The sequence below is a fragment of the Rhipicephalus microplus genome, chromosome 7, assembly GCF_043290135.1.
Source record: "Rhipicephalus microplus isolate Deutch F79 chromosome 7, USDA_Rmic, whole genome shotgun sequence".
Lineage (NCBI taxonomy): Eukaryota > Metazoa > Arthropoda > Arachnida > Ixodida > Ixodidae > Rhipicephalus > Rhipicephalus microplus.
The window spans coordinates 16,359,726-16,387,725 of record NC_134706.1 but is presented as its reverse complement, the minus strand read 5'-3'; the positions used below and the strand labels follow the sequence as shown (position 1 = coordinate 16,387,725).

The window sequence follows — 28,000 nt, the reverse complement described above, 5'->3', positions numbered from 1 at the left end:
CAATTCCGTGTGTCTGCAAATAAAAGACTGGTTCATCGACATGGTCGGCCGCCAGGCGGATTCTTGCAAGAAACGGAACACTTTTGTCTGCGACTCTACGGTCACGTTTCCGAGCTTCCCTGCAAACGAAACTGAGGTGTGTTTTAAATAGCGACCGTTCGGGCATCATTTAGGGGCGAAGCTCCTTAAGGCGTAGGCAAGTCCCGCGTCCTCGTAGCCACCTCTAGTTCTCGGAGCGCTCACTGGATGGCGATGGCAACGTGGCGCTCGCACAGCTAGTGCTCGTATTGCTCACGAGATGGTGCGGCGGCACTCGCTCTAATCTGATGCGTGCTCACGCGTGATAAGAGACCACGTTCGCTCTTGCGTTAAAATGCGTTCGCTCTTGGCGCGCTTCCTCTTTCGCCGGCAGTCTGTGTGCTTCTAGTATGAGCGACGAAGTCAAGGCGGCAGAACGGAGGGCTCGGAAAACGGCTGCAGCGCGTACTCACCGTCTTTACGTAATGATCGACTGGGCAAGATTTACGGAGGATTCACGGTTTACCGATGTACCTCCGGAGCTTCGCCCACTCATCATCATTCACTCTGTAGAAAAGGACAAGACTATGTGTCGCAGTGGGTCACGCCTTTAGCGAGAGGAGCCGAGCGCGAGCTGTTGCCCCGAGAGCTGTGATTCCTGGGTCGGTTGCTGCCGCCAGCTTTCCGCAGCAATACACCTACCGTGCAAGTACTACTTACACCAATTAACCCCGATCCAGAGTGGTGGAGGTGCGGGTTAACTCAACCTGGAGCTCCGCAACAGGAAACTACCTGTCATCCCAGAAACGGCTGAAGAGAACACCCAGCGAGGTACGACCCAGGCTCCGATGGTCATCGTGACCCACTGCGGCACATAGTCTTATTCCTCTCTACAACTCCATGGATATGCTGTGGTTTTCAAAGTGTACCCTCGAGCTGATAGCTAAGGCTCCTGTGATTACTAAAAGACCTAATTATGCAAAGCAGTTTGAGTTAGTTGGTGTCCCATGAAGTTATGAATGATTAGCGCCACTTAGTATCATTGGCGTTTTCGACAGCAAAGCAACGCCCAACCATTTTATTTCTGTGTTTATCTTGGCCTAATATGTTCACCTCACGCTATTTTGCGCGCGAAGCACTCGGTGGACGAGCGTGGCAGTGGCAACGACTCTGCCACCGAACACTACCATTACGGACCCGTCGGAGCGGACGGCGATGAGCTCATGCGGTTCTGCGCGGAGTACGCACGGAAACCGCAAGATGGCGTCCAGGATGTCCTCTCTTTCCTGTCGCGCTTCAATCTCGACATACGTCACATGGTGGACGACCCGGCGGAGGACCCCTTGAAACGCATGATGGAGCTGTCGCTCGAGTACGGCGTCGTCGCCCCGGTGGCGTTCTCGCGCAAGTACAACGTCATCGGCGAGGCGTCGGCACCGTTTGTGATCGATGTGAGTTGGGACGGGAACAAAAAATGAGGCGATCTGTTGAGCCGATAATGTTGAGCTGCTCTTTAGAGTCAATATGTTAGGATTAAAGTGCAGATGGAAGGCACGGTCCACGGCGAAGACATACACAGCCACTTTCTTCACCGTATAGTCACTGTTTTTCGTGTGCACTGTAGACCTAAGATATGAGTCATCAGCTAAGATATGATAGATTTAAGATATGAGTCCCAGTCGGAATGCCCAGTAGAAGAGGTGCGAAACAGGCAAAAACCTTTGTTGGCTGAGTATGCAGTTTTCATTATGAAGGAGGTGCTTGGGGTCCTGAATAGGGCCGATGAACATGATATTTTTTTTTTGTTTTTACGGTGACTTAGTCGAGACGCAATCATTCACAAGACACCGTGCGTACGAACCTCGAAGCATCTGATCAAGAGTAGACTGACAAGGAATCCCACACGTGTCTTGAATGTCCTCTCCGATTCCAAAATTCCTATGAGCAATTTCAGAACATTCTGTTGAGTATTTTCTATCCCCCCCCCCCCAAAAAAAAAGAAAGGAAGTATACCTTGTAAAGTACACTGGCCCTTAATGGGTTAAAGGAGATTTGAGAGAGAACTTATGGAGCAGACTCTTGATTTCCGACAAAAACTGGATTTTGAGCGCAGGGCTGGAAATTGCAAAAATAATATGTAGAACTATGGACTTGACAAGTTTAGAGGGGCCAATAGAAACAAATAGATCACGGCTCACTCCATCAGTTATCTGGAGTACCTATGAAGACAATGATTATATGAAAATTGGCGACCTTCGTGCAATTCTTACAATTGTTACGAGGGTTCCGCGAAAGTGCTAGAACAGCGTATATATGTTACAGCAGTGCACGACATACGCACGCTGCACGCAGTTGCTGAAGTTTCCAGATCTTGGTACTTGGAACCTCGAGGCGAAATTTTATTCGCCTTGTGCGTATACACATCACGAGTCTGTCAACTCGCTCTTGCTGACTTGCTGTTTAGAGAGCTTTGGACCACTGGGCTTGTGTGACTGGATATGCTCAACTGGTTATATTTACATGATTAAGAAAGAGAAAAGGAACAATTCTTAGTCAGCGGGAAAGAGGTCGACCCCGTGTAACTGAGGGAAGCTTCATTGTGTCTCCTACAGGCTACAACACAATGACCTTTACTCGTACTTTAGAAGCATTGTCACTGTGCAACAATTGCGAACCAGTTGTCGCAACAAAAAATTACAAAAGTGGCCACTTTCTTTTGTCTATAGATTGCCCTAAACCCTGAGGTGAATGAATTCATCGCCGCTTCACGAACAATGGGAGAGGAGGACATTGAATGGTTCTACCGGACTTTCCTGAGCCACTATGCTCTCGTGGGGAACAGTACCATCAAGGAGCAGCTCATGGATTCGGATGATGAAAGTAAATAATTACAGCAGCCAAACGCACGCGTACATGATACTGAGCCTTATATGTCTCATCGCGTCTGGAACGTTTGAGACTCGGCGACGACTGAGGAAACATCGTGACGTCACAGATAATCAGAATGTGTGACGTCACAGAAATGTTCTCGGCAAAACTATTCATCGTAGCCACGTCAGGCTTTTGTTGTAAGCTCCCACCCTTCCGAGTGGGCTGCCTACCGAACAACGTACTATGGTTATTGGCTGTTAGATTTATCCTCCACTTTAAATGTAGGTGCTCTTGTTCAATAAAGGTCGCGACACCATCCTGTGGCAATCACTACTACGACATGATGTCAAAGTTTTTTACGGGCTAGTTTAGTTCAAATTACCGTGAAATTACTCTATTGTTTTGATACTAAAGCAAATAGACTTTACGCAGGGTAGAAGTCCAGGAAATTATAATGCTTGGAGAGATGAGCAGTGCGTGTCGCTAGAGCCAATGTTTCGAAATGTGGTTTGCCTTCAAGGCATAATATGCCTTGAAAATTTGCCACCTTGAAGAAGGGATGACCACTTATCATAAATATGGCTCCAGCACCTACCCGTGTTCAAAGCTTTTTCGAAGCCGTTGCGCAGGAAACTCGCTTTGCGCTTCAAGTTGTGACTCGAACCCCTCGGTTTCGCTATGGTAAATGACATACTGAAGAAAAGTCTAACTCTGTAGTATCCACGTGCACGTTGTTTTGTTAGAAGTCCAAACGTTTGTACTCCTCAAAATCCCCTTGTCGCCTGCATCTTAGAATGTACTGCATGCCTACTGTGCACTCGAGTACACACCTGTAGTTTCGCGGTGTTCAGTTTCAGAGTTCGTGAACGACACGTACGGATCCGATCAACCTGTGAAATTGAGCATCGCAAGTCTGTCCAACAGCACTGGCATCCCAGAAGGTCAGTTAGCAGCGATTCTTTCAGACCAGCTCTGCTGAGCAGCGTGAACAGGGTAAACGAATCATAGAACGGCGAATGCATGCACTCGCCGTTGTATGATTCGTTCACCCTGTCCACGCTGCTCAGCAGAGCTCTTTGCTTTACCACAACTTCGTTCAGACGGCGGCGAAAGTTTGGAGACGAGCGTTGGGAAACTTTGGAATTCTCGGCAATTTGTGACTGTATTAGGCAAGGCTGCACAGTACTTGTTAGTGCCAGTGTGTTCAGAACAAAACGAAAACATCACGTCTGATGCAAAAAGGCTCTTAAGGAGGGCGTTAATGAGTACAGCCGACGGAGAAAAAGATCACCGGCAATCACGCTACGCGGCTCGGAGTGTGAAGCTGTGTTTGAAGTTGTGGTTTTCCGCAGTCACAGCTATGTAACTTTCGTTACATATTGCCGTGGAAAACTGCCAGGGCTAGAGGCGTGTGTTGTCGTTCGCTCTATCGGTAACACCGATGCCAACGGCGGCACCACTCAAAGCAGAAGCGGGTGCCTGAAAGCTGCACTCTAAAAGATGGCTTTGCCCTTTGAGTCGCCTTAGCACAGTGCATAAGGAACCGTGACACTTTTGCGTTAACTTATTCGCATAACCACTGTATACGATATGTGCAGTCAATAATAACATTGTCTTGTAATGCACGTTTTTCGCCAATACTGCAAGACTGCGAACGCTCAAACAGTTCTTCGAGATAGCTTCGTTACCTCTTGGCAAATGATGCGCGAACTCTCGGACAAGATGTCTGATTGGGAGAGTTCGTGATTCACATTATACCTTGAAATACGAGCACGACACTTACTGAGGGACTTTGGAAGACGGGACAACACGCGAAGACCGAGAGCCGTCTTCTTAAGTCCCTGTGTATAGTTACGCACACGTACATCAACAATATTTCACCAATATAAGCACGAATGGTGTGGCGAAACTTAATTTCGCAAGATTTAATTTCAAGTTCGAGAACGTGTCGCCACTATGTCCTGCAGACCACTGGAAGGAGCTGCTAACCCAGTTCGGCCGTTCGAAGCACGCCTCCTACGAGCACGTGACCGCAGAAGAGCAGGCGCTGGCCATGGTGGCATACCTGTCGCGTCCAGACCAGCGACTAAACAACCGACTCGTGTTGGCTTGGCACGTTCTTCGATACTTGGTTGGACCCAAGTTGGACGTCCTGGAGGCTCTCAACAGGACGGGCGCGTACGAGAACCTGGATGGCGTAGCCATGGTTAGATGGCGCTGCGTAGGCTATACTATCTACAGGAGACAGCAACAGGCACAAAAATGTCTCTCCTATGGAGAGCACAATAGTTCAGAATTCTATCACGTAGATATCTTCACGAAACTATTTAAATATGTTCAGAAAAAAATCCAGATGGTTGATGATGACTATGACGACATCTTTAGAGTAGTACACAAAAGTCGACAACAAACACATTAGACGAATTAACTAACACTTTCCTTATGCACTATATGACAATGGATAAACCGTTTGGATTCATCGACTACTAGCTGGTCTGCACAACGAACCTACTCTACTTATTGGCACCTCCTTTGAAACAGGGCTTAGTGTCAAGGAGGGTCATCCTTGGGCACCGATCGACAGACGTCCCGTCAGCTTGTTCTAATACGGTTCCAAATATTTAAATCCAGCAGTCCTGCCTATCTCTGGGTGATCTTTTATGTCTTCAATCAAGCCTCTATACCTGCTCTTTCGTTTGTGTATTTTCATCACCAACATTTTTTATACTGTGCTTTATTATCTCTTTAGTCTTCGTCCAATCAACGTTGCTTTCGATCAGACCTAGACAGCTTAATGTCTGTGACAAAATCGTCTCATGGAGGCATGATAGCTAAGCCCCGAAATATACGGACAAGCAACGTTCAATCTTTAGATTACAATGCGCTAAACATTTTCCCGACTCATGCAGATCTATACTGTGGAGCCCACTGCCAAATGATATGGTGCAGTAAATTGTGTGCCATAGAATTAACGCCACCCACGGCTAATGACTATTCAGATAACATACACTTAAGAAACTCACATCGCCCTTGCATACGTGATATCGGTAAGATTCATTTGAAACCACTTTAGATCATGCAAGAGACGTCCGCCAGGTTCCCGTGAGAATATGTCTGCCTACAGGATTCGGCGGACTGCTCAATAAACAGAGCTTGTATTGATACCAGCTACATGTCTATTTTCACCGCGTTTAGAATATAAGAGATTAGATTCGTCACATAGATGCTTCACAAGCCACCATTCTTTTAACGATGCTCGTTCGTTAAAGCAGAAGGAGAGGGGGGGGGGGGGCTAGTACATTTAGTGTGAACGTTTATGGCCTTTTTCTGGTCTTCTAATGCTGTAATGTTGCTTCACGGTTGTTTATCTTATGGTTATGCCAACGATTAGTTATGTGAATTGTCTCAAAACGCATCTTGCCTCGGATCCTCTTTTCTATAGTCCAGTTAACACTTCAAGACATTTACCAGTCGTCTGCTGCTGTAATGATGCTCCAAAATGTTTTAGCATTTCATGAGATTCCAACAATGAGTTATGTTAATTGTCTCAAAATGCATCTTGCCTCGGATCTTCTTTTCTGTTGCCTAGTTACCACTGGAAGACAAGCACCGGTCATCTGCTGCTGCAATGATGCCCCACAGTGTTTTAGCATTTCATGATGCCAACAGTTATGTGAATTAACTGTCTCGAAAAGCATCCCAACCTCGAATCTTCCTTTCTATTGTACAGTTGACGCAGGAAGACAAGTGCCATCGCCTTGTGGACAATGTCATTGGCGTGCCATACAAGGCACTGGACATGCTGGAAGGTGAATAGAGCACATTTCAGTGTATACCACAAAACTCGGATAATTGCCTGCCGCGCGCTTGTGTAATCTTCAAAATATTCAAATCGGTTGTATCGCATTGAAGAAAAATTATTATTTAGAATTAAACTTGCCCCCCTCCCCCGTCATTGAGAATCCTTCGCACGCCAGTGGGCTATTGAGGAGCAACAATTTGGAGACCGATGTCAATCGTGCTACAATGTCTTCCTAAATTCATTGTTCCCCCTATCTCTCCCGTTGCCCCTTTTCTATTTAAGCCAACGTAGGGTGAGACATCATCTGGTCGCCGCGTATGACATTTATCTGCAACTCTTTCTTTTATTGTCAGGCGAAAATGCCGTATCAATCGAGACCATATCGAACGTGACCAGATTCATGGCCGAATTCCAGGACGCGGCGGCCTTCGTTTTCAGGGACGGAGCGAAGCTACAAGATGTCGTGGCAAGCAAGGCAGCGTCCGCAGAAGGCTCTACGACGCCTGCAAGCCGACATGTCGCACTGTTCCCGGAGTCGCCAGCAGGGAGCTTTGAAGCCGAGTACCTGTTCAGGGCGCTTGGAGATACAAAGACGGTTCGGAACGTTTTCGCTATCCTTCCGTCTTTATCACTTTACGTGCGCAGATGGAATTTCGCATTAAGAATTCCAATTTCATATGAAGAGTTATTGGACGTGGTCGGTTTCTTCAATGAATATGCGTGAATGGAGCACAATTACTTAAATGTTTCATAAAACGCAATACGTAACCGTGGCAGGGGAGGCGTCAAGATTATTTTACCGAGAGGGGGCGGACCCACGATACCAGAGTTCCTTCAGGGGGGTAGGGAGGCGGAGACCTTAGCCATTGCGTTCTGACTATGTTCCTTCTTGGGCAACCGGGAGGGGGCAGGCAAAAATTGAAGGGGGAGGGGATGCTCCAGCGTCCCTGCGCACACCCTTAGCGCCGCCCCTAAATCGTCGCTGTAGGCGGCGCCAACACGGGTGCTGCAAAAAAAAAAAAACATTAACCGTTGGCCTCACCTTACGTCTTCAATACGGGACGGACCGCCAGAACATTGTCTTTATGACCTCACAAAACGCGACTTCACATAATGAACGCCATTACACGTACGACCTCACCGCTTCGTCAAACGTGGGCCGATCTCGGGATGAAACGCAGAACCACGTGAGCTGATGAAAGCTTCCGATGTGTCCTATCCTGGAGTCTGGAGGCAACACAGAACCACTTTAGGTGCAGGATAAAGCTGTCGAAATAAGGGGGGGGGGAGAGGGAGGGTAGAACCAAGAGAATCGACGGAGAAGAAAAAGAAGATGGCTTTCGCGTTCGAGCGACTTGTCTAGGCTCAGGGGCGTAGGCAGAAACGTTTTTAAGTGTGAATACACTTTATAAGCGACCCCAAACCATCCACCGCCGTCGGCGGCGTCCGCAGTCTTCTCTCTATCTTTAAAAGAAAGAGGACGTGGCGGGCCGCAGCGCGACGCTCTACCGAATAAGCCACGGACGCGACGCTGATATCGGTGTCAGTAACGCGCCTTATATCTTTAACGCCGCTGCGCGCGTCCCCCTCCCCCTTCGCTCGGGAGTAAAGTTAAAATCCGTTGGCATTCGCCAGTGAGTTAACGTAAACTCCCCCGTGTGATCAAATTGCGATTCCCAGGAACCATTACACCATAAAGGCACCATAGTGTGATTAATCAATATAATAGTGCGAATTAATAAATACCCCTCATAGCATCACCCCGTGCATTCGCATTTAACCATGTTCACCCTCGGGGAAATGCTTGGGAGTTTTTTGGAGGGAGGGGGGGATGGCACCTCGATGTCAGGGTAAGCACCCGGGCCCCTTGAAATGGTCATTGTTTAAGCTGTGTTCACCATGGCGAAAAAAAATTCGGGGGAGAAAGGGGGACACGGGCCTGATGCGCCACGTACCCCCTGGTTAGTCTTGCTCCTTGTGACTATGAAAAATTCGTAAACAGGAGTTGTGTGGGGCCTACGGATTTTTCACCGCAAGTTTCCATCTCCCCCTTTCATCAGTTTTTTTTTATTTCTTTGTGGCCAAGGAGTTCATACGGCCATTTGTATGTATAACACGCGCACGTGTGTGAGTGAAAGAGAGAGAGAGATCGCGCGAGTTGTAACGTGCGCCGTGTTCCCAACCGGGCTGCAAAAATTAGGCGCCATCTTCTTCTAACCGCTAGCACCCCCCCCCCCCCGCCCCGTCTGGCTCCCCAGCGAGCCTTACTTGTAGTCCCCAACACCCGCGTGCCGCAGGACACTGCCACGACTACAGAGCAAGACCAGGCAGCCAGTGCCCCCACCTTCCCCAAGCTGTGGCTGCGACGTCTGCGAGCGTGGCACGCCCTGCCGCCGCTGGTGCAGGCGCTGCTACCCGCGATGGTATCCGTGGTCAACGTGGACTCGCTGGCGGCCTTCTTTCGACCGCCTTACTATGACGTCAGAGCACTGCCAGCGTACAACTTCGCCGCTCTCGGACAGGTATACCATTTTAATGTCGATCTGCCCTAACAGCAGGGTCGTATACGGTCATGACTTTATTTCGGGAGAAGGGCTGGACCGTGATATATGTGCGCGTTCGAATGAATGTTTTGTGTGTTTCGTGTAATATATTGTCACGCACTAAGAGCTCGAAGGAACGTATAAAGGGACGCGACTGTCAAAATTCTCAGAGACAAAGAAGGACGTCTCCGCTGGCACGGGTTGGTCGTCTTCGTCTTCCTCGTTCACCGGCACAGAACTGACCAGAACACCAGGTGGCATTACTCCTCCTCCTAAGAGAGCATCGACTCGATGCTCAAACAAAAGTGTGCACAGCAGTGGGTCGAAGTAGGTGACACAAAAAAAAACATTAAACAAATTAGTGCACGAGAGAAAATGCGTCCTGGGCCCGGCAATCGGAAATAAACGGCATTCACTGTTCACATGAAGAGTTCACTGGCACAAGAAGAAAATTCGCATCACCGCGTAAAGTATGGTTTTAGGCGGACTACGTGTACAGTCTCTGGGCGTGGTAACCGGCGCTGGGATGATGGTGAGCCTCCGTCTGGAACCACTTCGTAGTTCACGCAGCTCACACGTCTGAGTACTTTGTAAGGTCCAAAGTACTTCCTCAAGAGTTTCTCACTGAGACCTCGCCGCCTAATGGGTGTCCAAACCCAAACTTGGTCACCAGGTTCATAATTAACTTCTCGATGGTGGATGTTGTACCGCCGTGCATCTGCGCACTGTTGAGTTCGGATGTGCACACGGGCCAGTTGACGTGCTTCCTCAGCGCGTTTAATGTACTCATTGATGTCGGGGGCTAATTGGTCGAGCTTGTCGATGTCCTCATATGGAATCATGGCGTCCAGCATAGTTCTATCATCTCGACCATAAACGAGTCGGAATGGCGTGAAACGTGCAGTTTCCTGCGTTGCAGTGTTATTCGCAAAAGTTACGTACGGCAGGATGTCGTCCCACGTTTTGTGCTGCACATCCACGTACATAGAGATCATGTCGGCTAGCGTTTTGTTTAGCCTTTCTGTTAAACCATTACTCTGAGGGTGATACGCAGTGGTCTTTCGATGGGTTGTGTAACTCAACCTGAAGAGTTTCGCTGTGAATGATGTCCCTCGATCAGTGATGACATATGACGGGGCGCCATGCCGTAGCACAATTTGATGCATAAAAAAACTGGCAACTTCAGATGCGGTCCTTCGTGGCAACGCCTTCGTCTCAGCGTAACGCGTCAAATAATCAGTTGCGACAATAATCCATTTGTTGCCAGAAGAAGACAAAGGAAACGGGCCTAGGAGGTCCATGCATACTTGTTCACGGTGTACGTGGTGGATCGATCGGTTGTAGATGACCTGCAGGCTTTAAATGTGGTGTCTAGTGACGCTGTCATTCACGGCATTCCTTCACGTAGCGTTTGACACAGGCAGACATTTTAGGCCAGTAGTAGAGTTGCCGCACCCGATCCATAGTTCTCGAGTAGCCCAGATGGCCAGATGTGGGCTCGTCGTGACAGGCTAATAAGACGTCATCGCGGAGGGCTTTAGGCACGACGAGAAGATGAGATCTGTCACCAGCACCGGCGTTCCTTTTGTATAAGACGCCATTTCGTAGGCAAAATGATGGCAACGTTCGCGACATTGGACGAGGAATGGGCGCGGTGCCACCTTCCAAATGATCTATAATCATTCTTAGATCGGCGTCATTTCGTTGATGAGACATCAGATCCGGTCCGCTGACAGTTGCCACGAAGGCGCCGTCCTCTTCTGCGCTAGTACTGGCGGATTGAAGAGGTGCTCGTGATAGCCTGTCGGCGTCTTCGTGCTTTTTGCCTGACTTGTACACGATGGTGACATCAAATTCCTGTAGGCGCAGACTCCATCGTGCTAATCGTCCTGAAGGGTCTCGTAGATTGGTCAACCAGCACAAAGCATGATGGTCAGTCACCACTTTAAATGGTCTTCCATAGAGATATGGCCTAAACTTTGTTATTGCCCAAATGACCGCGAGACATTCTTTTTCTGATGTGGAATAATTAGATTCTGCGCGAGACAGTGTGCGACTTGCGTAGGCTATTACCCGTTCAGTGCCAAGTTGTCTTTGTACCAAAACAGCTCCAAGACCAATATTGCTGGCATCGGTGTGTACTTCAGTGTCAGCATTTTCATCGAAGTGGCCAAGCACGGGAGGGGAAGAGAGCCGGTGCTGTAGTACCGCAAAAGCAGTCTGCTGGTCGTCAGCCCAGACAAATGGTATATCATCACGCGTGAGGCGTAATAGTGGCTCCGCAATGTTAGAGAAATTTTCAATAAAGCGCCGGTAATACGCGCACAGACCCAGAAACCGTTGAAGACTTTTCTTGTCTGTTGGAGGTGGAAAAGCAGTGACGGCATCAGTTTTGTCAGGATCAGGCCGAACACCAACGGCGCTCACGACGTGACCAAGAAACTTTAATTCTTCGTAGCCGAAATTACATTTCTCAGGCTTGAGTGTGAGATGGGCCGATCTAATGGCTTCGAGCACATTCCGAAGGCGACGAAGATGTTCGTCAAACGTTTCAGAAAACACAACGACATCATCGAGGTAGACGAGACAGCTTTTCCACTTGAGGTCTGCCAGGACGGTGTCCATCATTCGCTGGAATGTGGCTGTAGCGGAACAGAGGCCGAAAGGGAGCACTTTGAATTCATAAAGTCCACCTGGCGTTACAAAAGCGGTCTTTTCCCGGTCACGTTCATCGACCTCTATTTGCCAATAACCGCTCTTCAAGTCGACGGACGAAAAATAATTCGCACGTCGCAGCTTGTCCAGAGAATCATCGACTCTGGGCAATGGGTACACGTCTTTCTTTGCGACATTGTTCAACTTTCTGTAGTCGACACAAAAGCGAAGGGTGCCATCTTTCTTTTTCACAAGAACGACGGGTGATGACCAAGGGCTGTTTGAAGGCTGTATCACGCCATCCTGAAGCATTTCCTTAACCTGCATTTGAATCGCGTGCCGTTCGGTTGGCGAAACACGATAAGGCTGCTGCCGTATGGAATGCGCGTCGTCGTAGGTGATAATACGGTGTTTCGTTATCAGTGTTTGACGTATCTTCGAAGAACGTGCAAAGCATATGTGGAACTCCAGCAACAGCTCGCTCAAACGCTGCTTGTTCGCTTCAGAAAGCGTTGGATTGATGTCGACGCTGCGGAAAGGCGTTTCAGCAGTGCCGATGGCCTCGGAAGCAAAACACTCGGTAACATTGGCGACTGGGTCAACGTAGGCGATGACAGTTCCAGGAAAAAGGTGCCGGTGCTCGTAGCTGAAGTTTGTGACAAAAACGTTGCAGTGATCATCACGAAGGTCAACAAGGCTTCTCGCTACGCAGACACCCTGAGACAGCAAAAGCAAGTGATTGCTTTCTACGACTGCTTCACCGTGCATCACTCCGTCCCACGCCACCTGAACCACAACAGTTGCACGGGGTGGTAACGTGACAGCGTCGTCGACGACGCGAAGAGACACTCGGGAGTGGCTGGGGTCTGCGCAAGCTGTTGTGGCGTTTGTGGTCGTGAAAGTGACTAGACGTCATCGAATGTCAATTATAGCACCATGCTCCCTGAGAAAATCCAGGCCAATGATCAGGTCTCGAGAACACTGCCGGAGAACGCTTAAACTAGCAACAAATGTACAACCGCGGATTTGCAGTCTTGCCGTGCACATACCAAGTGGCGTGACGATATGCCCGCCAGCTGTACGAATTGGCGTTCAGTTCCAAGGCGTCATTACTTTCTTGAGAAGGGCAGCCAGCTTTTCGCTAATTATGGAATAGTCCGCACCAGTGTCCACTAAAGCGCTGACTTCGCGACCATCTAGCAGAACAGGAATATCTAAGGACACTCTTCCGCAATCAGCCGGTGGTGTCGTTGTCGATGTATCGTCGGTATCTTCAGTCCGCGTCAATAGGGGGCCTTGAGCATGACCAGTGTGAGCGGCCTTGCCCCTGAAGGCCGCTGAGGCTAGTTTTCCCGACGCGGGCTAGGTGACCGGCCCTGCGCCACGCCCGCATAGGTGCGATGATTCGGCGAGAACCGCCGCGGTGATGGAGAGCGTGAGTGGTGCCGAGATGTCGATCCGCGCTGCTGAGCAACGTAGTCAGCGATTTCCGGAGGCCACTGGCCGAACCTAAGAGGTGGGGAGTTGGCCGAAAAACCACGAAGTCCCAGCTGTCGATAAGTGCACTGTCGGTAGATGTGCCCAGGTTCACCACAGTGATAGCAAAGCGGACGTCAATTGGGGGCCCGCCACACATCTGATTTTCGCGGAATCGGTCGGCGGTCACTGAGGTACGGGCCCGCTTGGACTGCCTGAAGCATGGCTGGGGCTGAGGTATAAGGCGGAGTGAAATGTTGTGAAGGTTGGCGCAGAGTTTGGTCTGCCGGAAGCTTGGCAGGGGCCGCGGTGGGAAGCGGAGCCAAAGGTGGTGCTGACTGGAGGAGAGTTTGCGCATACGACATGCGAGGAAAGTCATTTAGGGGCCGCGGCTCTGTCTGACAGGAAGGTTCTCGTAGTGCCTGCTGAACTTCATCTCGGACGATGCCGGACAAAGAACTGACAGTGGGCGCTGAGGGTACAGATAACTTCTGCGAATTATGGAGCGTATGAGCTCTCGGAAGAAGTCGACGTGGGCCCCAAGACCACCCATGTAGTCCGTAGCAGAAGCAAAATTCACTTGTCGCTCGTACGTCTGGGTCCGTTGCCGAAGCGTGCTTTCAATCAGGACAGCGTCAGCAAGGAACTCTGACGTAGTCTTGGGGGGGCTGCGTACAAGACCACCGAACAACTGCTCCTTCACTCCACGCATCAGGTAACGCGCCTTCTTCTCTTTCGGCATGTGAGGGTCGGCTCGTCGAAAAAGACGCGTCATGTCCTCAACATACATTGCTACGCCTTCATTTGGCATTTGCATACGGCACTGGAGTTCAGGTTCAGCTCGCTCTCGGCGATCGGGACTTGCATATGTTTCAAGAAGCCGGCGTTTGAAGTCCACCCATGACGTGAACACACCTGCCCGGTTTTCGTACCAAACCCATGCCCCGTCATTCAAACTGAAGTAGACATGTCGGAGCTTGTCTGTGTCATCCCACATGTGATGAGCGGCAACGAAGTCATAGTGGAGTAGCCAATCTTCAACATCCTCATGGACAGCACCATGAAAGGGATTCGGCGTTTTTGGTTTGAACAGTGTATATTGCGATGGCGTTGCGCCTTCCATACCGGCTGGGTTGGAGCCGCTTGGGACGGCGCTGCCTGGAATAGTTGGGGCCGTCGTCTCCTCTGAGAGAAGTCCGAACTCAGGGTCCAGTCCACGGATCCTGCGGCTAGCACGGTGAACAGGCGTAACCACCGGTATGGGGCTGGAGCTTCTTGTACTAGGAGGGGTTCGGTGCATAGGGTACCCAGCACCTCCACCAGTTGTCACGCGCTAAGAGCTCGAAGGATCGTATAAAGGGCGCGACTGTCAAAAATCCCACAGACAAAGAAGGACGATGATGATGATGATGATGACGAATCCACATACATGGCTTGTACGCACTCAGGGGGATCGGCCAAGAATCGATGACTTAATTAAGTAAGTTTTTTTTTTAAATATCGAAACCACCCACCAGAAAAAAGAAAAAAGAAAAGACACCCTAGTCAGAATGAAAGGAGTGCAATAGTTGCTTGTCACTTGTGCAGATAAAACAATTATTCATTACCTTGAATAAGAATCAGCATGGTTAAACAATGCTCTTGTGTTCGTTGGAATTATTTTTTTTTCCATGATTAATAATCACGCAATTAAAAGCTTAATTCTTTTACTTTCATTCAGGTACTTGCAAACTGCGTAGAAAACGTTCTCGTGGCTGAAGCCCAGATCATAAACACCGAAGGAAAGTATGTTTTCTATAGTGAAATTCAACCCCAGGCTAGCGAATGGGAGGGCTAAGAATGTTTTCCTGAGCAATTTGTATCGGCGACATGATAAAAAATAGTGCTCTATTGTTTCCAATTCTGAACAAAAGTTGCATAGTGGTGATATCGCCAGACCAGTCCTATGTGAATAGAAATTTAACGGGGGGACACGACATCGAAATCTGGTTATTATGGTTTCCAACTGTTTTGTAGGACACCAATGACTTTTCCATGGAAATCTTAAGTGAGTAAATTCTGGTGTTGACAATATTGCTTCCATAACGTCTGCACTGAGCGCAAGCTTTCTGTATCTTGTCGCCATTATAGTGGCCACTTCGGGAAGGACTAATAGTACTGGCCCTTCCAATGCTGCTCGTGCTAGAGAGTCGGCGATTTCATTTGCTTCAAAGCCGCAATGACCGGGTACCCATACTAATTTCAGTAGCTGCAGCTGAGGAGGAACTAGCATAAGGAGCGTCTTTAAGGCCATCGATTTTGTTGACGCCGTAATCGACGTACATACTGACAGAGAATCCGTTATTATGATCGCATTAGCAGCATTCAAAGGTAGCTTTCGCAGCGCTAGAACTATTGCCAACAGCTCAGCTTCAAAAACTGGGGTGAAATCCGGTAATCTTAATGAAAAAGACCAGTCAAGCGAATGTGAGTATATACCTACACCTGCCTTTTCATCCATTACTGAAGCATCTGTGGCTATAATATTATTCGTTTCCACGTGTGCAAGATAATCCTGCAGTCGGCTACTTAAGACCCTATAGAATTGTAATTTGGGCTTAGAGAGAAAAATCTCATCGAATTCAATCTTAAGAATTTGATTTGTATCCTGCGCAGCAATCACATCTCGAATTTTTACATTTAACCTATCTAGTTGTTTCTGGACAAAAGCAATTTGAGGTGTTCGAAAGAGTGGCCAATGGGCAAGAAAAAAGCTGTCTGGGTCATTTATAAAATCATACTCAGATCGTCTTGGCGCATAGCTATAAAATTTCAGAAACGTCTGAACCGTTAGGATACGAAAACGGCAAGGCAATGTAGGTAATCATGCTTCCTGATACAAAACATTGTTTCTTACAAACCTCGGAAGTCCTAGACACAATCTCAAGGCTTCTCGTTTCAGCATAACCAGAGGCTTTATTTTATAGGCAGGGCCACCGGAGAACAATACGCACCCGAATTCTAGGATTGGTCGCATATACATTTTATAGATCATCACCATTTTGCTTCTGCGTAGACCATATCGGCGGCTGCTTAGTCTACGAAGAATTCCTAAGGCGCGTTGTGCTTTAGATGCCATGCTTTCTATATGAGGAGTCCAGTTTAGGTTGGCATTATAAGTTACTCCCAAATATTTAGAGATTCCACCTGTTGAATGGGCTCTTGTTTATAACATGTTGAAATTGAGATGGTATCGGATAACGGGAATATCAATACTGCACTCTTATTTACATTTAAGGTCATGCAGACTGCATCTACCCATCTCTCCAGCATATTAACATATCTCTGTTGTGTTTGATATAAAGTATATATGTCACAATGTGCCGAGAAAAATGCAATATCATCAGCATATACAAACACCTTCACGTCCGGGCAATGCGGTATAGTGCTCATTAAGATGTTAAATAGAACTGGCGATAATACAGCGCCTTGGGGGACACCACGCGTTTGTTTGCACTTTGACGATGCGCAACCATCCTTAAAGCAATAGAACTCTCTTCCCCTCAAAAATTCTCTCACCCACGCCAATATATATTTTGGGAGATTGTGGCTCTCTAATATGTCTAATAATACTGAATGTTCTACACTATCGTATGCCTTAGCTATATCCAATGTCACTAGTGCCGCATGTTGTCTTTTTTTGCGAGCAAGCTGAATGCGGCTTTCTAAACCTGCGTGTGCACACCAGATTGAAAAATCTGTTCTGAAGCCAATTTGATTTGGATTTAATATCGAATTTTCCTCCATCCATATTAAAATTCTTTTATTGAGCACTCTTTCGATGAGCTTCACCATATTAGATGTAAGAGAAATGGGTCGAATGTTTTCTATGACATATCCGAATCCTTGTCTTTTTTGTATCGGCACTATTTTAGCTAATTTCCACTCATACTGAATCCAGGCATATTTTAACGAATAATTTACAGTGTTTAGTAGGTCACATGGTGATAATTTGTATAATATTTTTATCATAGCAGTTGTGATTCCAACCGGACCAGGAGCTGACGAGGGCAAACTTTGTATCACTTGTGCTAACTCTTCCTCCGTAACTTCAGTAACTTCAATCGTTGACGCTGGTTTTTGTGGATCGTAAGGCTTAGTTGATGTAAATCTACACTCCAGGCCTTTAGCCATGATTTCTAAGGATTTCTTTGTTTCTTCCAAGGACATAATCTCAAACCCTATATTATTTTTAGATGGCATCATTTTACGTGATCTCATGAACCTGAACAGCGCCTTTTTGTTACAAGCTTTTGAAAGGTGATCATAATGTTTTCTATCATGTTGTTCCTTAGCTAAAGAGACTGTGCATTTGAAAATTGCAGCGTGATACTTGTAATCAGACCAGTTTTGAGGGCACTGGTTATACATAAGTTTTTTCCAAGCTGCCTTTCTTCGTCGGAAATCCCGGGCACAGTCCGAGTTCCACCACGGACTGTGGGTTGTGCTCTTTGCGGATTCCACAACGAATTCTGCATTTTTATATGTTCTTTTGATCAGTGCACTTAGTCTCATGGCTTTTGTATCTTCTTGCTCTTCAGAATGAGTTGCCAAAGCAGATTCTAAATCTTTCCTGAATTTGGTGTAATTAATAAACACTCGAGTCTGAGAGCCTGACATTATACCTTGGCAAGCAATCTCGAATAATATTGGCAAATGATCGCTGTTAGTTGCACAATCACACGCACTCCACGACAAACTAGTGAGTGATGAACTCACAAAGCTTAAATCCAAGGCTGAACGAGACCTATCACTAATGTAAGTGGGTGTTCTTGAATTCAGGCAACAGAAGTTATTATCCGCTGTCCACTCCCACAATCTCTTACCGCATTGATCAGTTTGGAAACCCCAGCACGTATGATGAGAATCGAAATCGCCGATTAGAATTTTATTTTGATAACTAGAAGTCACTGCAGTGTCTAAACATCGAGTATCTATTACACCTTTAGGAAAGTATGCATTCATCACCAAAAAAGGCATGCAACCTGGTAAGGTTAGTTCTAAGGCGAGAATTTCACTGTCAGGTGACATGAGCTTATACGCAATTTTTGCTTTGAGACTTATTCTATTATTAATAAAAAATGCCAAACCTCCACCTTTCGATGGACGGTCTAGACGGAAAGATCTGAATCTATTTAATTGAAAAGACTGATGATGCATTGAAAGCCAAGTTTCTTGCAGTGCAATAACATCTGGAGAAAATTTTGATGCCAAATATATTAAATCAGTTGCTGCAGAGTGAATTGATCGGCAATTCCAATGAAGAATTTTAAGTGACCCTATTTTTGCTCTAAAATAGCCTCAGCGATGGCCTTGTTTAGAATATTTTCTTTAAGAAAATCAGCTTTTGACAGGGTGTTCTTCTGGTACTTTTTGGTTTTTGAATTGACAGGTGCGATGCCTTTTTTGTGTAAAGGGGATCTCGAGCGCTTTAGCGATCGGGGATCCATCTCCATTTCGTCTGAGTCCTCCACTTTCCTGGTAGGCTCGCATTGAGATACGCTACCTTCCTCTACTGAATCTGCAGCTACCATAGGTTGCTGTGGCGTATCGGAGCCATACTTCTTTGAAATTTCAGGGGAGTCACGAATGTGAAGGGCTTCCGTAGCCTGATGTGGCGTAGCAGAGTCATACTCCTTTGCAAACTCCGAGGAGTCACTAATGTTACGTGGTGCACTGAGGTTGTTTTCCGCTGTACCCAACATTTGAGCCATCTGGTTCGATAAAATCTGGGTTAAGGACTCACAAATATTCCCAGCGATGCGCTCCATTGCCTTCTCCACTGCCTTCTCAATCGCTTCCGCAATAGGAACAAAGAGAGCTTCCATTGTTGGCATATTACGAGCTGTAACACCGGCGTAGCCTTGTGTTCGTGCTTGTATTTCAAGTGCTGCTTCCTTCCGTGAACACCGTCTTCGTTCTACTATCTCTAGAATTTGCAGTTCACGTACCTTTGCCGAACAACTAGAGCTATCGGCCGCATGAGCTTCGCTACATAGGCAACACTTTTCTTTATCACTCAGACAGTCGCTAGAATTGTGACCTTCTCCACACACCTTACATCTGACCGCTGACCTACAACCTTTCATTGTGTGACCATATCGCCAGCACTTTATGCATTGGAGCGGACGAGGAGAGAGCGGCTCTACTCTGTAAATTAAAGGCCAAGCCTTAATTTCTGATGGTCGGACTGATCCCGCAAAGGTCACAATTACAGACTCAGTTGGTATTTTGTTGTTATCAACCACCCGTCCACACCGATATACTGAAATAGCACCTGCTGGCGAAAACAGCTCTAGTACTTCGGAGGGTGGCATGTTGGCATCGACGCCACGCACTAGACCTCGGGTACATGCTAAATGAGAAGGTATGAACGCGCTCACCGGCTGGGATGCAAACGTTGAGCACTTTAGCAGATCTAGGACACAGGACTGGTCTGGCGAAAAGCACAGTATGCCTCCTCTGCCAAACTGGCGGACCTCCGTTATGAACTGGTATTGGGCCGTCACTGACCGTAATTCCGCCTGAATGATCTTCGGGTTTTTCATCCGAATGATGCCGTCATTGTTCGGGACTAGAGCCACTGGAACCGATGATATTCCGTTGCGCAAAAAAAGATCCACTGGCACCTCCTTTGGATCCGTAGAAGCAGACCAAAGAAAAGTCCCTGGCCCTGGCGAAGATAAGGACATCTTGTCTTGTCTGAACTGCACAAAAAAACACTGATCAAACAACAATTGCAGTATAAGAAACGATGGTGGATCAATTAACCAACAACAGCTACTTAATTCTTGGCCACACCCCGAGAGCAAGCAGCAAAGCACCCTAGCCGATCAGATCAGGCCAACCTTTCGCGCAAACTTTTTTTCAAGGACGTCTCCGCTGGCAGGAGTTGCTCGTCTTCGTCTTCCTCGTTCACCGGCACAGAACTGACCCACGGTTCACTGGCAAAGAACACCAGGTGGCAATATATGCATATAGCTTACAAGTTTCAACGCGTGGGAAAGCTATATAAATTTCGACCACCTGGAGTTCTTTAACACGCATCTAAATGACATGTAGAAGCAGTTGTGACGGCTTAAAAACTCCAAGATGATAGGAAATGACAATGCAACCAATTGGGAATGTCAATTCTTTTTTTTTACTTATAAATTTCGTAAACGCGTGGCATCGCTTGAGGCAAATTTTCGACAGGCGGACTTGGCTTCTACGAAGGTCGCAACATTTGCAGCCCATCGTCATGGCCGTTTTGTGGCGTGTGACCATTTATTTGTTGCTGGCAACAATGAAAGCACATTTACTTGCGGCTTTCTGCTTCGCTGCAGACGTTTGCAATGGGCGTCGTGCTGTCATTGTACGATCTGTGGGCCACCTCGTCGAAGAATGGGTGCAGCAACCGCGAAAATGCGTCGTGTTTGCCACGATAATTCCGGACGTTATACGTTATTTCAAACGTTAAGTGATTTTCACACGAAATACGGCGGCAACACACAAGTGCAGGCTGTCATTTCGATGTGCCGTACACTTGGCGTTCGCGACTGGCACAAGCTGCCGAAGTCGATCTTCGAGTGCACAACTTCGAGCAAAGGCCGCCACGGTCAGCACGCGGAGCGATTTCCAGATATCGAAGAAGAGCCGGCGAATGAACGTAATATTTGCCCATTTCATTCGTTCGTGAAAATTACGCACTCGTTAGGAGCACGTTAGAACGGGTGCACGTTAGAATCGGGGGTCTCATATTTTTTTTTCTTTTTGGTTCATGTAAATCGGGTGCGCGTTGGAATTGTGTGAATATGCACAGAACGAGAAAATTATCTCGACCATTAGCCGGCACGCAATACCGTTGTTCTCCTCTTCCTCTTGGGTGAGTGACCCAATGCAGAGACACCGAAAGAAAAAAGAGGGGGAGGAAGAGAAGGGGAGAAATACAGAGGGATAAAAATGGCAGAAACAGGAAGACTGATATAAGTAGACGGATGGAGAAAAATAAAGACACAAAATGATAGAAAATAGCATATTAGAAAGTGAGAGAGAAGGGAGGGAAAGGAGAAGTATGTCAAGAGGGAGATAGATAGAAGCGATAGATAGAAGCGATAGATAGAAGCGATAGATAGAAAGAAAGCACAAAATGGGAAAGGACACTGACATAGAAAGAAAGGCAAAGCGAAACAAACATGTAGTGACAAAAAAGGGGATAAGAAAGAAATATAGAGAGTGTGAGTAAAGAGAAACAAGGCAGGCTGCCTAGCTTCCCAGTTCTTTCAGACTTGGTACCACTAATGTCAAACTTCCTTAATCTTTTATTTTATAAGTTTATGGGGGCACGGGCGTTTCCCAGTGCACTCCCTGGTGTTAGCTCAAGAGACTGCCTTTTTTTAGCGTACGATCACGTGACAACATTGGCGCATTACCCCAGATCACGGTGGAAGAATACCTTATTGTTCTTCCACCGTGCCCCAGATCATCGCGCAAGCCGTGGCGCACGAGTTGATCAAACGGCGACACGACGATCCGGCCGTAGGGGAGCGCTGGCGTCGTTTCTGGGACGGAGATGACCAAGTGACTGGCAGCAGCCTGTACTGTCTTTACGCCGGTTACAGTGAGGTAAGTAAAGCATATGTTCACGTTAACTTTTGAAGATCATACGTATCGAAACGAAACCCACGCACGTGATTTCGCTATTCAGTCTTAAGAGCCAGCAGACAACGACAACAAGGAAAGAAAATGATTGCTCATTTGTAATGGGGAAACTGAAGAAGCCCACGTGTTGAGGGTAGGGCAGAATACCACCCCTCTTTAATGTACCTATGCCCACTGCAGTCCGGCTGAGTCTATATCGTATTGTCCTAGTCGCCTCGGCGAGTCCTAGCGTAATTTTTCTGTATACATGTTTGAAGAAGACTGACTGCCGTTTTGTAAGCTGTTCCCATTATTGAAATCCATCTGTCTTTGGTCTCCTTTAACGAGAAATAAGAGTGATGGTGTCTGACCGACCAGGTTGAACAGACAGCTAAGTGGGGACCAGGTGAAAAATGTTTAATTAATATTTTTCTGAATTGTTTTCCTGCGCAGAATGACACTCGACGGCAGAGCAGGCTCGAGGAAAGCGACCTCCCTAACGAGACTCGTCTTGACGAGCTCCTGGGCTCCAGGATAGCCTACCTGGCCTTCCAGAGAGCCCGCCACTCCAATGCTTCCGATAACGGTTACACGCAGACGCTGCCAGGGGTGCTGCTCTCGAGCAAGCAGCTCTTTCTCGTCATGCACTGCGCGCTGAGCTGCGCCATGGGCGGTGGACACAGTCCTGCCGTCGTTGTTCCGCCCGACCGACGCTGCATGGTCATGTACAAGGCGCGAAAACGGTTCATCGACACTCCCTGCGGGAAGGCGTCTGGCGAGAGAGTTCCCAACGAATGCCGATACTTATAAATTAAAGACACGCCACTACATTCTATGCTTAACGCCGGCTAGGTATTTTCGGTTTGCGGGAAAATGATGAGCCACGATGGATGCATGATAGGACTTTACTAGTAGCCTTGAGAGAGGCAACTAAGGCGCGCAGTGGGCTTCTCCCACGTTGGGACGGGCAGGCTAAGCCTTGACCACCACATCGTATGCTCTCTGGACGGGCCGAAGCTGATCCCCCTTGTTCGGGTTTCTGTTGGCGGAGCACCACTTAGTCAGGTTGGCCTGATCACTGTCCGGTGACGATGAATTACTTTCTTATATGTATAGTTATACTTTCAACGCTACGGTTTTGTTTTCACGGCGCTGATGTCTACTCAGTGCCACCGCCGCTAGTAGCAGTAGTGATAGTAGTAATTTGAGTTAAAAATGTTCGGTAAATACGTTTCACTTCGTGGATCTGCACGCGATAGAAATTAATTACGTTTATTTGAGCCAGACTGGAAAGAATGATGTATTTTTCCCGAAGTGGAGTGAGATAGCAGCGTCCATTCTGTTAGGCGCTTCCATGGTTAAAGAACTTTACATATTATGCAGTCTTTACTTCCCACCCCGGTGCGAGTTTCCATGCATACCCCCAAAAACCAAGAAGTAGCGAGATCCACGATAAATAATAGGGAAGCAATCCACCCTTTATAATCGCGCGTGCGACAAGCGCTTTCACGAAAAAGTTTGTGTGTACTGCATTGCATGGGGCTAAATTATTTGGCGAGTACGACAAGGGACTTCTCGGCAACGTACACAGGCATTGACGATGTTTATGCACGCCAGGCCGGAAGGCTTATTCCGGCTGTCTGCAGCACAAGGGTGGCGACAGTAATTTCGTGCTGATGCGGTTCTTCTGTGTTGCACATTCGTACGTCTCTCATCCTGCTGGCAGCCGTGATATGTCCAGCCACAGGTACACGAATTGGTCGATTCCAGACACCGGCAGTGTCACTGAAAACGAGATGCAGCAATCGTCATCAAAACAGTCAGAACAAGCGATGAGTACAAGTATTGCAACGTTGTCGCATCGTATGACAGCAGTCAATACTCCGCGCAGAGAAGCATACGTATTCAGAAAGCGAAAATTAAACAGAAAAAAATATGCGTGAGTGTAGTTCCCCTTATTGACGTATATTTTTTTATAAGTCGTTCGAGAATACGAGCAAGTCTAGTTAAAGGCAGTACAAACCCAGGTTTTCGAGAACGGCAAAAGCTCATAATTACCTTCACGAAAGGTCACGCAAATTGATAACCAATGTCAAAGCATCTTTTGCCCTCAGCCACTTGATAGCGCACTGAAAGCTGAAAGCTAGGGCGAGGCATAGCCCTGTTTGATTACATCAACGCAACTAAAAGATTACCGTGCTAGTGAACCCTAACCTTTTCGGATTTTTAGTTTAGAATTCGTAGATATGTCTATCAAAAACCAGAGATGGTTTGACCGCTTGCTCAGAAAATATTTTTGGTTTTTTGGTAGTATATTTTTAAACTACTTTTTCATATTGGCTTCGTTTTCATTTTAGTTTCATTTAGGTGTCCTGCCGCCCGGTTCTTTGCCCATCCCCCTCTGTGGGTAAGCGCCATTCATCTGAGGTCATCAGCATCAGCATCAGCATCAGCGAGCCCCACCGTGGTGGTCTAGTGGCTAAGGTACTCGGCTGCTGACCCGCAGGTCGTGGGTTCGAATCCCGGCTGAGGCGGCTGCATTTCCGCTTGAGGCGGAAATGTCGTAGGCCCGTGTACTCAGATTTTTGTGCACGTAAAGAGCCCCAAGTGGTAAAAATTTCCGTGGCCCTCCACTACAGCGTCTCTCATAATCATATGGTGGTTTTGGGACGTTAAACCCCACATATCAATCATCAATGTTTGTGTAAGCGAAGTTCCATTCAAGTTGGCAAGTTTGAAAAACGCTTTGGCCACCACATTCTCACGCTATACACTCAGACGCCCGTGACTGCGTTGTCACCAAATACCGATGATTTGGCTCAGATTGAAGAAGCAAGGAAGTAGGCAAGCAGTAGCCAAGTACTGTACGTCTCCCATCTGTCATAATTTGGCCGCCGCCTTTATGTCTCCTCAAATGTCCGTCTTAATGGTATATGTCCCCTATGAGTAGCGTACCTTTTATGCAGAGTAGGAATGGGACCTGTGCATTGCCTGTGTGATGCCGCGTAATCGAGGCTGCTGTAATTGGGATGTACATGTACAACGCTCCACTCCTCAAATTTTAGGTCTATAACGACGCGGCTCGGAACAGCAAGAGCGACATCTGCAGCCGCAAATACGCCATACATACATATATATATATATATATATATATATATATATATATATATATATATATATATATATATATATATATATATATATATATATATATATATATATATATATATATATATATATATATGTGTGTGTGTGTGTGTGTGTGTGTGTGTGTGTGTGTGTGTGTGTGTGTGTGTGTGTGTGGAGAGAGAGAGAGATAATGAAGAAGAGAAACAAAAAAAGCCCGATTTGTCCGGCGGTGAGATGCAATAGGTTTGATGGGCGAGGCAACGAGAACACCAGTGTCCATGGTGTACTGTTTCTTCATCCTTAGTCCAACCATGGCAAAAATGTCAATTTTTTAAAACTGGTGCTTGCTTTTATATGCACTGCTATAAGCACTGGCATGTTATATGTACTGGCGTCAAGTTTATAGACATTTTTCATGTGACTATTTATTCTTTTTTTTGCGCGTGTGTGTGTGTGTGTGTGTGTGTGTGTGTGTGTGTGTGTGTGTGTGTGTGTGTGTTTTCTTCTTTTAACATTCTTCTCTTTCCTTCTTTCTATTTCCTCTATGTCTCCCCTTCTCGAAGGAGCAGGCAGGCGTTGTGCCCTCATAAATGGCAATTGTCAGCCTTTGCTCTGCCTATTTCCTCAGTCGTCGTGTTTTCTATGTACGCAAACCAAATAAATACATAAATAATGCCACAAAATGACTCGTGGCACCGATTGGGACGAAACTTCCAACATAGCGTTTACGCTGATGCCCATATGTTTCAACACAACGCAATTTGCCACGCGTTTTTATATAAATATGCAAAGCATCCGCGTCCAATTCCTCGCCGACCCCCTGCAGTGGGCTGTGCCTTTCACACGGAAACAATTCATCCAGCACCGCAGTCGGCTAGTGCCCTTTTCAGTGACCAGAAACTCAGTCTGTAGGAGCAGTATCATCGCCTGTAGGCTCAGAAGGCACTCGGAGCTCATCAACGCCAAACATGAGGAACCATCTGGATTGGACAACAGAACGTAAGCGATGCGAAATCAGCTATAAGTACGGGTCAGCCTACATGCGGTTAGGGTTAAGTGACAACATTCAGTTGGTGGCATCCGGTTTCGAGTGTCTTACCATCGTATTCTTAACCTGAACTTGACTTGCCTTCTCCTCAATGCAACGCGTTTAAAATACGATTCTGCTGCCTTGCCACCACCTAAAGACATCACGTTCAAAACGTGTTAGTGCTCGGTTGAAGGCAGTGACAAGTCAAGTTCAAATCAAGGAGCATTTCCGAACATGGGGGTTTGAAAAGCTGTGGACGACAGATTGCGATTGTGCATTGGCAGATGCCAAATGGTGAAAACCTAATGTAGTCACTTTATTTCTTCTTTTTTGACCACTGATTTACTACTAACGAAACATAACGATGAAGTTTTTTGGGGAAGACGTGGTGTCGCTGGTGACAACCGATGTACTGCTTAAGACCCGTAGCTATGAAAAATCGTTGGCGCACAGGATGCCACTAGAGCGGGCGTTACGAATAGCACTCATGTATTCTTTAAAGCAGTGTCTACCTGCTTAGCGTGAGTAAGCTTCGATTCCTCTCTAGTCTACCGAAGCAGACTATGCAGGCGAGCGGAATGCGAAAATTAGGGAATGCGTGGGGCTGAGTAGGATACAAGACTAAGCGGGTATTGCCGTCTTACCTCAAAAGAGATGGTTGTATATTGCTGCCATTTTATCTCAATATCAACCCCGCGTTCTTCCTGCCTTTTTCATTCTTTCTTCCCGCCTACCCACTCATTTTCGCACTTGCCCTCTCTTCCTATTAATTCTGTTGTGGTAGGGGAGCACAATATCGCTAGCCGGAACGCTGGCTCCAAAGACAGCTTGCGTTTCAATAATTTTTCTTTGTTTCAAGCTTCCGTCTCCTCCTGACATTCTACGCTGTTTGGAATTCTACGCAGGTGATACGGAAAACCATCCCGGGAATGATGCTCAGCAGTCCCTCGCTGCTAACACACCCTCCGTGCCTTCCGTTGAGCCACCCATCATTCCTCCTGTTAATCAACACGACGCTAGAGGTCTCTTCAAGGGCTCAACCATAGACTACACTGCGGCTTGCACGGCGACCGAGCAGCGAGCATGCCACATCGCTCGCCACCTCGCGGCGTGGAACGAGTTCCTTCTTCCCTACCATCTAGAACTGCGGGACGACTCGTCCTCGTCGCCAGGACCCGGCCGGCTATCACTCGTCAGCTGCGACAAGCCCAGCCTGCGGTACTGTACCCCTGACGAGTTGCACCTGTGCGCAACTGTCGTCAACGCGCTACTGAAGACCCATGTCTGCGTCATCCGTGTCGCCATCGTCCACACCTGGTCGAAGTCGCACGTGAAACTTGTGGGCGAAGCTATTCGTTACAACTGCAATGCGTCCTTAAGGTACCTCACCTTGGGGTTCGAACGTTTCTCCGACCACGGTGTCTGGAGCGTCTTGCCTTCACTCGTGCAGCTCGAAGAACTTGAATGCCTTTCGAGCGAGGATTGCCCGGATGAGTTTTTCGGCACGCTTTCGATGTTGCTTCGAAAGACAAAGTCATTGAGGGTACTCAAGATACCGGAGCTGCGAATCAATCGCCGCGGCTTGGGCCCCATGTTTATGGAGCGACCATCGCGCCATAGTCCGGCAGCGGAACAGGAGGAGTACCAGCGCGATTTGGTCGTCATCGACCACGACACGAAGAACTACGTGGTCGAACGTTTTCTACAGGCGCTCAAGGAGAACTCGACTCTGAAGGAACTGTCCCTAAACGAGTCGGTAGTGAGCGAAGCTTCTAACGAGGCCTTCGAAGGGTACGTGACCAAAAGCGGTTCACTGAC

The 28,000-nt window shown here is 47.4% G+C and overlaps 1 protein-coding gene across 1 annotated transcript; it reads left to right on the top strand.

The window, feature by feature from the left end:
- The first annotated feature begins 40 nt into the window (after positions 1-40).
- On the top strand, positions 41-23,226 carry LOC142767183 (uncharacterized). Its single transcript, XM_075868404.1, has 10 exons — positions 41-136; positions 1,155-1,469; positions 2,745-2,898; positions 3,741-3,830; positions 4,857-5,095; positions 6,620-6,698; positions 7,045-7,286; positions 8,989-9,213; positions 21,865-22,008; positions 22,477-23,226. Exons 1-10 carry the CDS (start codon positions 41-43, stop codon positions 22,831-22,833), a joined length of 1,941 nt encoding a protein of 646 aa, XP_075724519.1. The 3' UTR covers positions 22,834-23,226.
- Positions 23,227-28,000: the final 4,774 nt, after the last annotated feature.

Coding starts and splice junctions, on each gene's coding strand:
- LOC142767183 (XM_075868404.1), top strand. CDS start 41: ATGGTCGGCCGCCAGGCGGATTCTTGCAAGAAACGGAACACTTTTGTC. Junction 1,470..2,744: donor CGGCACCGTTTGTGATCGAT/GTGAGTTGGGAC, acceptor TTTTGTCTATAG/ATTGCCCTAAACCCTGAGGT. Junction 6,699..7,044: donor GGCACTGGACATGCTGGAAG/GTGAATAGAGCA, acceptor TTTTATTGTCAG/GCGAAAATGCCGTATCAATC.